Source organism: Petromyzon marinus, chromosome 21 (assembly GCF_048934315.1).
Source record: "Petromyzon marinus isolate PM22_M1 ecotype Great Lakes invasive population chromosome 21, UKy_Petmar_22M1.pri1.0, whole genome shotgun sequence".
In the NCBI taxonomy this organism is placed as follows: domain Eukaryota; kingdom Metazoa; phylum Chordata; class Hyperoartia; order Petromyzontiformes; family Petromyzontidae; genus Petromyzon; species Petromyzon marinus.
Genome location: NC_133687.1, coordinates 8,783,768 through 8,796,454, shown reverse-complemented (window position 1 = coordinate 8,796,454; position 12,687 = coordinate 8,783,768). Strand labels below are relative to the sequence as shown.

Genomic DNA, 12,687 nt, shown 5'->3' with positions numbered 1-12,687 from the left:
GAAACAAGAATAAAAACACGTGATGAAATGTACAGTTGACAACATTTTTCAAGCGAACCTGTGCCCTCTGGGATACATTTGACAAATTTCAGATTTTTGCTGTCTTGCATCTTAAAACAATATTTGCCATGCTGCTCTGTTTAACATAGTCTTCAACACTGAATACATGTACGTGACTTTACCGAAAGTCGCAAAGAATATAGCTTCATCAGGTGACCGGAAGTACAAGAACAATGGGGCTTGCATAATGCACATGCATAATGTATGTTGATTACCATATAAAATAACCCATAATGCTCAAGAAGTGATCCCAGGTGATGCCATAACATATATCCCTCTATTTAAGGAACAAAACAGGAGGATTTATCCACAAATCAGGCTGTCGCCTGATGAAGATAGTTATAATTACTGGCAAAACGTCGTACTGGTATTGTTAATGTTGTGGCTTTGCTCTACAACACACCGGTGTGCTGTACTAGTCATTAATTGGCATGTTCTGTTTACGTGTCAAACCTTACTAATTGGCTGTGTCGCGTGGTGACAGGTTTAACGGCACATTTATATATTTACACCATCTAACCCCAAAAACCTGTATGTTGGATGATATTGGTTGCGAAAGCCTACGTGCTAAGCTGTTTAGCTTTTTAACGTGGCATTGCTTCAATATTTGAAGAATGCAATGAAGTTACGTTGAGGAAAGTTTTGCACTGAACTTTATAGTAATGGAAACATGCAAGCCTGTAAATGTATCCACTTCCATGGGGGAAAAAATCTTAATAGACTTGCCAATGTTTATGCACCAACATTCATAAGGCCCTTGGAAACTCAGCTCTATCATGATGGTTAATGCATCATGGGAATGCGATATACCCATTTTAAAACGAATTGGTTGCTTCTAGTTTACAACACAGTTGCGAATTAGACCCATTAAACTCAATGAGGGTCCCTTGCTTTAATAATTAATCCAGTATAGACCGGACTTGCCTGAGTAGCTCAGCCAGGGAGCCCAGCAGGGGATACAGGCAAGGCAAAGCCTAATACGAAAACCAATAACTTAACGTTACATATAAAGAGAGATTTAAGTAAACAACTGAGGATATGATAATTGTTTTTTTTACCCTTTTATCTGGCAACAAAACTGACACCTATTTTTTTACAAGGAGTCATGTTTGCATTGACCACAATACCTGCGGTCAGAATGCACTGTCCTTGAAATTGATTGGTCCACACCCGACACAGCTTTCCTTAAAGCCTAGTCTCACATGGTGTTGGACCAGATGACGCGCCAAAAGGCGCACCCTTGCTGTCTCGGGCGTGGACCAATCAATTTCAAGGAGGACAGTGCACACATTATCAGAGTTATGTTTTTTTGTTTGCATTCCGACCGCAGGTATTGTGGTCAATGCAAACATGTCTCCTTGTAAAAAAAAGGTGTCGGTTTTGTTGCCAGATTAAAGGGTATAAAAAGCCAATTATCATATTTTGCTACTGGCAAAGGAGGTTCCAATGGTGCATCTGAGGATAGATGAATAACTAAGGTAACCAACGGGACTGATTGGTTTCTGGCGGCATTACAATATTCTTCCTGCTGCGCTTGATTCTTCACTTTCATTTCCTTAAATTGGTTTTCTTCACTAATTTTTAGAGGGGGGGGGGGGGGCGCGCTTTTGCAGATAAGACAATCGGTGTGAGGGTCGCCACACCGCCTGCAATGGGGTGTTTTCACTATTTGTGTATTAGGGGCTGCCAGTGGCCCATGGGCCCTGCAATGAAGAACACTGCCTTAAATCAACAGGGACGTTTTAGGTTGAAGTACCCCTCATCTTAATGTAATTTATAGAGCGCCTTAACAAAGGCGCTCTTTATAATCTCATGAGTGGGAAGTACCCGGCGTTGCCCGGGCAAAAAAGACAACTATCGACTTACACACACACACAGACTCAAACACACAGACATCTACTTACACACACACACACACGTGGAGTTACACTTACACATCGACTCACACACAGACTTATACACACATCGACTCGTACACAAATACATACTCGCACACACATCGACCTACACACACACACATCGACTTACACACACACACACATCGACTGACACACACGGACTTACATACACACGGACTTACACACACACACACACATGGACCCACGCATACACATGGACCCACGCATACACATGGACCCACGCACACACATGGACTTACACAAATCGACTTGCACACACACATGGACTTACACACACACATGGACCCACGCACACACATCGACTCACACACACATCGACTCACACACACGTCGGCTTACACACACCCATCGACTTACATAGACTCGCACACATGGACACGTACACACACATGGACATGCACACACACGTGGACAAACGCACATGACTCGCACACACGGACGTACACACATCGACTCGGACATGCATACAGATCGACACACACACATGGACTTATACAAATCGACTCGCACACACATTGACCCACACACAAACACAACAACTTACACACACATGCATCGACTTTCACACACACAGCGACTGACACACACATCGACTAACACACACAAACACATCGACTTAAACACACCGCACACACACAAATGGACGTACACAAACAAACACAGCGACTGTCACACACACACACATTGACTCGCACAGACACAACGCACACATATATGGACTCACACGCACACATGGACATACACACGCACACTTTAACCTTTATATAGACTAAATAAGTTTGTTAATAATAGTTTATATGTACGTGACTTTAGTGAAAGAAGCAAGGGAGAGGGGAAATGCACGCGTGTATGATAAGTAATTTGGAGCGACTACGAGGGTGTTCCGCCATTTTGGTGCAAACATTTGCCACGAGCGGCAAATATATGAAAGGCAAGGAATACAAAACGAACCGAACCTACCTGTAACTATGAGCAGATGCGCTCCAATCAAGCGTCATTGACATAACGTCACTACTCAACCACCGTACTGAGGGGGCAAGTGTAAATATGATAGAATGAAGACGGAATAGCAATGAGTATATTTATTGGTTTGCCGCTGCGCAGTAAGTGATATTACGTGGCTGGTTATGCCTCAAGAGTACAGAAAAAGGCTATTCTTCCCCTCGAACCTGTTTTTTTGTGAGCAGGACGGTGATATTTAGAAATGTACCTATTTTCAAAGAGAAAACGTGTGCATAAGTGTCATGCTGTCACAAAAAGACATGGTCGCTAAAGCAAAGATAGTGGGGAATAATAGGCATTTTGTATATAACAGTTTAATAGTAGCACTTAGTAGTGGGGAGAAAAATCGTGTTACTTGGTAACTGTCATAAAACATTTGTTAATCCCTGTCATTAAATCTAACCTATAATAAGGCGATTTGTAATGAGTAAACAGTGATAGTAATAAATGTTTTAAGGGAGCTGTAAATCTGTGTTACCTTGCACAGTGTCCACACGAAAGAGAATTCCCCCCTCACCCCCACTGAACACGTGTGACTTGGTAGGGCCCCCCCACCGTACGCGTGCGAGTTGGTAGGGTCGTGCACGCACTATGTAATAAATAAGTAACCGAATACAGCACTAAATCGCTAATTAAACTACTTTAAAGGTGACGGGCGCAAAATCGGAATAGCGCCGGCTCCGCACGGGGCTTATGGCGTGGTCCCTGGCTACCTTTTTCAACGTAAACCCCCACGGTTTGGGCAAGTTTTGGCCACACACACACACACAGACGGACAGACAGACAAGCAATGACATTTATAGGTAATATATGGATATCATTCCCCATTAATTCAATCCATTTGTCATGATTTACTGTCAATTTTGCGTTCACCAAATTCTCACGTCACAAATTCGCCATTGCTTTTCATTTTATTCACATATCCACCATTACATTCACATGTACCGTTCTTAATTCTCTGTGAAGCGCCTTGGTTTTAACCAAGCAACATTGATGACAGTAAAGCATGATAAATGGATTGAATAAATGGGAAATGAGTGATATCCATATAATGAGATTATGAAGAGGGAACAGTAACACGGTGGTGGTTATGAGGGGGAGATTAAGGGGTCGTGGGGTGAGCTAGGGAAAATAAGTGAGATTTTAGTGAGGAGCGGAAACTAGTGAGTGAAGGTCACTGTTTAATGTGGAGGGGAAGTTTTTTCAGTTAAGGGGGGGATGAAAGGAGCGATAGCGTGATTGAGCACAAGGAGTAGGAGGGATGGAGAGATAGCAAAGATTGAGAACGTAGAGGGTGAGAAGGCGACATAGAAAGATGCGAGTGGCAAGATGTGGTGGGGGCAAAACCATTTGTGCACAATTGGGTTTTTTTCCCCCTGCCCCTCTAGGCCCCACCCTTTACTGCTTAGGCCCTGCCTGTGGGGCTGAACTTTCGAACTTCTTTCGCACCGTACGTAGCCAACCATGCTCTTCAGAGGAGAAGTATTTACAGGGCTGTAGAGACGGGTCTTGCAGAGTCGAGGTGAAAAGTGATATATAGATATTTACTGAGGGTCTCGGCAGCTCATGGAACAAGGGTAATGATGGATATGGGAGATGTTGCACAGGTGGGAGGTCCTGCAGAGCTGAGATGTTGAAGCAGAACAAGAGCTTGGGGTGAATAATAATCCCAAGGCCTAGAGTACTCATTTTCAGTGCGATCCCAGTTTTATGATGGAAGTATTAAGATGGAAACTAATTACTATTCTAATTTCACGGTTTTACATTTGTAATGAAGGATAATTTTACATAAAGTGGCCTTGCTTCGTAGAAATATGTCTTTTTAATGAAATAAATTTGAATTGGTTGAGCTAAGTATTATCTGCCACTGAAGAAATGGAGGCATTCATGTAGCTGGTGATGTGAATTATTTTATAGTGCATACAGTGATTAATGAGTTTGAACAGAACATCATGATAACAAGGGACCAATAGTCGTGCTAGGTTTGTGTAGTGAAGTGACAAAATCATGACTTAATGATCCTTTACCAGTTATGTATGATGTATATATCATTTTGTAAATAACTATACGTTGATAACAATGTTTTGTAATGTCTCTCTTTCAGACGTACGTCCTATAAGTTTCTCAATCGTGTGCAAATCTTGCAGTTGTCGCGATGACCGTCGTCTTATTGGTGGTGCATTGTTGTGCGGGTTTTTATTTGTGTGTTTCAGGTCCTGAGGGAGCCAACCTGTTCATCTACCACTTACCCCAGGAGTTTGGGGATCAGGACCTCATGCAGACGTTCATGCCGTTTGGCTCTGTTGTCTCCTCCAAGGTGTTCGTGGACAAGCAGACAAACCTCAGCAAGTGCTTTGGTGGGTTTCCTCACATTCATTTGAATGTGCGTTACTATATGTATTGGGGATCAGGAGTATATTGGTTCGCGGACTGTACTATGAACCCCGTGACCCGAGTTCGATTTATAGCTTGCAGACAATATAACTGAACCAGTTCTGGGCCTTCCTTCAGTCGACTTGGCCTTAAATGAGGATCTGGTATGGTGTATAAACATCAGCATTGGCGACCGGGTGTGGTGCTGGTCACCCCCATCCCCCTCGTGTGCATTTCCGACCTTAAGAGGTGCCCGCTAATGTCACTTGCTCCAGTAGCCTGCTGAAGGCTTTTGGGTGATCTTGATCTTTGTCTTTTGTATATAGACTTAAGTATTTTTTCATGATTTTTTTACATGTTTTTGTTCTACATCTACAGTCAGTGGTTTTGTATTTGTTAGCGATTCTACCTCCCTGAATTCTAGCTTACAGAAGTATAACTTTTAAGAGGTTTAACTGTAGGTTAGTACTGTTGACTGATATCTACTTTTACAAGAATGGTGGTGTTTTAGCGGGAAAACATTTAACATGAGGTGCAAAATTACAACAGCATCAGGGTGGCAAGCATTTCGCGTATATATATTTAAGTTTTCATGACGGAGACATTGAATCTAAATGCCTATCTGCATTCGTTTATTCATTGTACGTTTTTAGCTGTACCTTTTTTTGTTAACCGCGCGTGCGTATTTTTAACAGGTTTTGTGAGCTACGACAATCCAATCTCGGCTCAAGCTGCCATCCAAGCCATGAACGGCTTTCAGATTGGCACCAAGCGTCTCAAAGTACAGCTCAAGCGCTCCAAGAATGACAGCAAGCCCTACTGACGGGGCATGTGCTTGCCCGGGTAAGTGTGCTCAGCACCTCTGGCGCCACGGTGGCGAGTTGTTAACTACCTCGCCTGGTATACAGGAGGTCGTGGGTTCGATCCCGACCCTGACACCTCTATTTGGAGTTTGCATGTTCTCCCCGTGGTCGCGTGGATTTTTCTCCGGGTCCTTTGGTATTTTTCCCTCCACAATTGGGTATTTCGCTGCTCTAAGTTTCCACGTGATAAGTCACTTTGTTGAGCTATCGCTTGTGGCCAGGTCGCTTCTTAAAAAGAGCTTTTTAGTTCGGTGGGCCTTACCTGGTAAAAAAAAAAAGTTTGTAAACTTGGTGCCAAAACCGTTGCGTGCACATGGTCACAAAAACAAAACTTTAGTTAATTTTTTTTTCAAGATTAATCGAAAATGGGGATCTTGGAGTGGCTGGGAAAAAAACATTTTTGAGCAAAACAAAGCCAAAAGATTGCATTTAAATGTTTATAATGGTTTATTTTTACTCTTCATCTGAGTAATGGGTAAAAAGATATACGGTGGTGGAAATTTACTGTACAACACAATTAAATTTTTAACTTAAAAAGACCACAATTTGCGCACGTCAGCATTGACACAAGTTTATCAAAACTATATTTGTTATGAATTGTTTACGAAGTAAAGCATTCCTGATTTGTGACCTTTAAAATCATAAAATGAGGTTTTACTTGAAGATTATGGGTGTAAGATGATAGTGGAGTGCTTTGTGCATTTTTCAAATGGCTTGATGACTGAATTTCCACCTCTTATAAAGACGATGCCACCCAGAAAGTAATTATGTACCATTTATTTAGGCATTGTCCTTGCAGCTCTGTTGCAAGAAAAATGTTTTTTGTTAGGGCAGGGTGTCCAAAACTCAAGTACTTGTAACCCCCACGGACGCTGCTCCTTTCAGCATTTACCAATTTACTCCCCACTGAAATATAAATTAACTCTTTCCACATGCTGCACATGCCCGATTATTTTTAAACGCAGCATACGCGACGCGCTGCCCACACCTTAATTGCTTAACGCCGCCTGCGTTAATAAGAGCTGATTTGAAATGAAGATTCGAGATCGCCGCAACGCATACACAGCATTGACTCCTTAGCGCGTCATGTGGGATTTCTGCCACAATAGTCGGGAACGTGCAGCGTGGAGCAAAATTAATTTGCGTTTAAAATTGCCGGTACATTTTTTTAACGTGTGGAAAGACGTAGTGCATGGTGGATCCTCGAGGACTGGGAGTTTGTGAAATCTTACCCCAATTTGACCACAAGAAGGCGCTGTGGCGATGCACCGGGAAGTCACATTTTGTGGGTCTTATAACTTGCCTCATTGTTGAAGCTCTTGAAGACCTCTATACATTTCATTCCGAGGAAAACAAACTGAGACATTGGGAGGGCAATGCTTTATGGAAAATTGTCAACTCCCCAAAGTATTTGGAGTAGGCACATAGAAGTTGCAATGTGAAAGGGCTCCCAGTGGTCTTGGGTCAAATTTCGATGACCTCTGCATCTGGTGGAATAGGAGATCAGATTGGCCAAACATTTTGATCGTAGCCTCTCTTGCGACACAACAAAGGTGCGAGTCAAATTTCATGGAATTCGGGGTTTACGAAATCAATTCTTGCTTGATTTGGTGTGGAATGACCTCGATGGGACATGCCTTTTGATAGTATCCCCTGATTGAAAAATATGCACAATTCAAAACAAGTAATTTGAAAATGTTTTGTAAAATATATCTTTTCAAATTGTTGACTTTCAATATCGATTGCAGCACTGCGTTTTAAATGATCATATGAATGGCAACCTATCACTCAAAAATCTTCATGAAGAAATTAGCCTTTTTGCACTAGCTACAAAATGGATTTTTATTTTATGTATTAAGGGTGATCATGCCCATGATAACTGAAAGCCAAAGCATCAGTCAATTTCATTTTTGGTTTAACACGTAGGCTTTCGCGACCAATATCATCCATAATAGGTTTTTTGGGTTAGATCGCGTAAATATATAAATGTGTCGTTAAAACCCGCCACCACTTGCCTCATGAAGCTAGTTATTACTGGTGAATCGTTGTACTCAGATTGTAAATGTTGTAGCTTGGCTCTCCAACACACCGGTGTGCTGTACTAGGGACGAATTGGCATGTTGTGTTTACGTGACAACCCTTACTAATTGGCGGGTTTTAACGACACATATTTACGCGATCTAACCCAAACACCTCTGAATTTGATTTTTTGTTTACACGTGGCGCCTTGGCACATCTGCCACTCAAAGTGCAATCATCACATGGACACTCAACATAAAATTGGAAAATTTTAAACGATGAGAAGGAAAAATAGATGTTTACATACTATCTCCGTGGGCCATGATTGCAATTGCAGTGTACTAAATGCACACTGCATATTCTGTCACGGAAGTGTAATCGTAAAACCGGAACAATAATTCCTTTTATCCAGGAAAGCCTTGCAGTCTCTCAAGAACCCCTGTTAACGACTAATCGCTTAATGACGGGCCTCCATAGAGCCCAACGTGTTCGCTTACCGACCATTCTCCTGTTAACAACGGGCTGTTATAGGTACAGTAAATATTAATGATTAACCACGTTTCTTTAATATCACGTTTGTAATGTTTGTATCTTTACGTATTAAAATCCATTGTTTAAATTTAGACTTAAAACTTTCGTGACTGCAGGAATTAATATTCTTGGTTCTTTCGGTAAAGTGACGCACATATAAAACAGAAATCTAAATTAAAAGCAAAAATCCCACGACGTTTCGATCGCAACACAAGCGGTTCTTCTTCAGGTGGAGACCGCTTGTGTTGCGATCTCCACCTGGAGAAGAACCGCTTGTGTTGCGATCTCCACCTGGAGAAGAACCGCTTGTGTTGCGATCGAAAAGTCGTGGGATTTTTGCTTTTAATTTAGATTTCTGTTTTATATGTGTGTCACTTTACCGAAAGAACCAAGAATACCAATAGATTTCGATTTAAAGCTTTCATGACTGCAGGGATTCATATTCTTGGTTCTTTTGGTAAAGTCACGTGGAAGGGAAATAATAAAATAATACAAATAAAACATAATAAAATAAAATTATCACGGCGTTTCGGCCACAACGCAAGCAGCCGTCCTCGGGTGAAGAACGGCTGCTTGCGTTGTGGCCGAAACGTCGTGAGAATTTTATTTTATTATGTTTTATTTTTATTATATTATTTCGCTTCTACGTAACTTTACCGAAAGAACCAAGAATAAGAATACCATTGTTTAAGTACGTTTTTTTGGGTGAAAAGGGATAACTTTTGACCTATACTCGCTTAACAACCAAATCACTTGATGACCGGTTTCGTGGAACCAATTACCATCGTTAAGCGGGATTCTACTGTATTGGGATGTTTTGCCAATACCATTCATCAGTTTGGAATGCAGGACGAAACCAAGGGTAACCGGCAAAACCCACATAACACTGAGCCTTCATGTAGACAAGATATAAGAATTAAAATATTGTGTTTGCAATATGCTTGCCACGTTTCTGCCCAAGCCTACGATCTCCCCCCCCCACCATTTTCCTGGGCAGTCCCCACCCAAAGCCAGGCTCAAACCCTGCTACGCATTCCAGATCTGATATGATTGGATGCATTGAGCACTATGTGGGTTATTTGTGACCGAATTATGTTTGAAACCCCTCATTTGTAGAATCATCTTAAAATAGCAAAGCAGGCCAAATGTGGGTAACCCATGAGACCTGCTTGTATAACTTTCTGACATGACACTTCCATAGGGATTACTTGGTTTGTCTTGGATGCATATCAGTCTTTGGTGATAGGTTTTAAAACACGCTTTTATCACTTTATAGTTTGTTCTTTCAACCGTTACATTCCAGTTCTCCTCTTCGTACGCTGAAATGAAGAATTGTCAATTGCAGAACTTTGCGTACAGCAGTTTCGCTATCGCAGAGAATTAATACCGGCCTCTGAAAGGATGCACCACGATTTTATTTAAGTAATAATGCCGTTTTATAATTCACTTAAAACTGCGCTCACATTGCGGTTGATGAAATGATCAAAATTATACGCACATATTGAACAGTAGATGGCAGACTTGTACGAAAAGTCGTACTTCAGCTTGATACATCGCAAATTAAAATGAATTTGCAATTGTAACACATACGGCAATGCGCACATAATGTTAACTCGGAAGCAGCACAAGTGAAAAAAAATATTAAATACCTGCTAGGGTACCTGGCCACAACTGAAGGCAGGTAGTAAAGTTTTTACGTGCAATAGAATGAGAGATGCAGTCGTCAGACAATATGATGCTCTTAGTGTGGCATGAGGTTGGTCCGAGAGAAAGTCAAATGAGAGACGACAGGACAGGTGCAGCGAGACGAGCTTAAGTTGTGTGTTAGAAGATAACAAATATAATGAAAACTCGAAATTGCAATGAAGGACATGTGTGTGAGCAGTCAAAGTGTTTAAAAACGAACGTGGTTTCAGCTGGAGCCATTTATGAACTCAGAATTTGGAGCACCCCGAGCGATAACAAGGTTCATCTGGGGAAGGCTTTATAGTTGGTGTCGCCACAAACAAATTGGTACTGTACCCTCCGGATTTTTTTATGCCACAGCAACACCATTGCATGATTCCAGCGAGTATCATTAAAACGCAGCGATCAATTTGTGAACGCGGGGCATTTGAAAATGGATGCATTCTTAAAAGTATAAACATTTGTTTAAGGAAACGCTTGTAAATTGAACGTCGTTAATGACTTTCAATGTTAAATTGTGCCTATTTTTCTTATCTGGGGAATTGATAGATTATGATAATATCACTCACAGCACCACTGATCAGCACGGTTGGCTACATATGGTGTGAAAGACGTTCAACATAAATAGAAAGCATAGACGTAGGGCAAGCATTCAAATCAGATGCTTATGTAAATATTTAAATGTAGGCATGGCTTACCAGGCCAGCCATAATGACACTGCTGTGTTGTCACACTGGGACAGTGTTGGATGTGCCAATGTTTGCATTAAGCCCTGCCCTTAGGGAATATATGGTGGATGATTTTGAGTTGGCATGTTGGACGAGTAGGGTGTTTGGTGATGCAGTGTTAGTGTGCCCGCTACCTACTCCAAATCTGAATCGATGAACCCTTTCCCTTTCTGAGACGTCTGCAAGTTGCAGGGTGGGTGTTCCGTTCACTGATGAATCTCGGGATGTGCAAGCGGTCAGCGTTAATTTTATTTAGAGAGGTGTAGCGCCGTTGTTTTTAAAGACATACTCACCGCAGATAACTGTAGCGACACGACCTCCTGCATGGCCTTTTGGGAGCCTCGGTACATCTTCAGGTCCGATAAAGTATTTTTTTCCCGATTCCATTTGTCATCGGAACAGACACGTACGTCATTGGAATGGGATCGGAAGAAAAACGAATGTCGTACATGTACGTCAATCGGAATGGGAAACGTTAAAATCCTGAACTGTCAAATGCCAACCAGTCTCAGCTGGGAGGGTAATTCCTCGATAGCAAAAATGTGCAGAAGAGGTGGTATCAGAAGCCTACATGGCAAGCTGATAGTGCAGTACAACAGCATTCGTTACACACTTCTGTAGCTTTGTTTATGGGGAATCGCATTGTTCTTGAAAGTGTCTGTAAAATAAGCGTAGCCTGAGTTGAAGTATAAGTGATGACACGGAGGAGTGGAAATTGGTGGTGGAAGGCTGCTTTGTACATACAAAATGGTAAATCCATTTGAGGTCTGGATTTACCAACACAATGAAGCAGGTTTGCACGTTTAAAGCTGTGATTTAATTATTTTAATTCACACGTTAAGCATTGCAACCGTGTCTGTTGTGAAATGCTGCACATTGTTAGAATTAAATTGTGTTGGTTTGGACAGACTGATCAATCATGAAAGGTGATGAATTGTCTGGTTGTTTAAATATATGCTTCCCATTCCAGCGATTACATGAATGACACTTGGCATGCACATGTGTACATAAAGTACATATTTTTACCCGTATTGTATTAGTTTTGTCTTTAAACAGTGGGAAATGTTTGTTTGCACGATAAAACAGTTTAAGTTGGTAACAGTTGTGTTGTATTTAGATATTGTGCCAGATTATTTGATAGTTTAAAAGAGGAATGACTGATTTAGATAGCATGTTCTTCAAAGATCTGCAACAAATATTTTATTCCCTGTGGATGTTTGGTTTACTGTGTTGCTTTTTTTAAATAAATGGATTATTGTTTAATGAGGTGCATATCAGGTAAAAAACATGCTCTTGTAAAAATCATTCACCATTTCACGAAATGTCTCAACTATGCGGTATTGGATCTTAACAATTTATAATTGGCTGCATTTCATTGATGCCCTGTTTACCTCTGTTTTTTTGTAATAGTTTTTCTTCATGGCAATGTGCTTTTTTAACTTTGTTCCTAATTGTTTGTATGTTAAAGTATTTGCATTAATGCTCATGATCACATTAAAAAAAGGG

General features: G+C 41.2%; 1 protein-coding gene across 4 annotated transcripts in view; it reads left to right on the top strand.

Moving 5' to 3' along the window:
- Positions 1-12,687, top strand: part of LOC116944438 (CUGBP Elav-like family member 2) — a 56,786-nt gene that overhangs the window by 36,802 nt on the left and 7,297 nt on the right. For all 4 annotated transcript variants that reach the window (XM_032958053.2, XM_032958052.2, XM_032958049.2 and 1 more), the window contains 2 exons: positions 5,195-5,338; positions 6,050-6,197. In XM_032958053.2, the coding sequence (XP_032813944.1) occupies positions 5,195-5,338; positions 6,050-6,177 (272 nt within the window). In that variant the 3' untranslated portion in view covers positions 6,178-6,197. The remainder of the gene's footprint in view (positions 1-5,194; positions 5,339-6,049; positions 6,198-12,687) is intronic.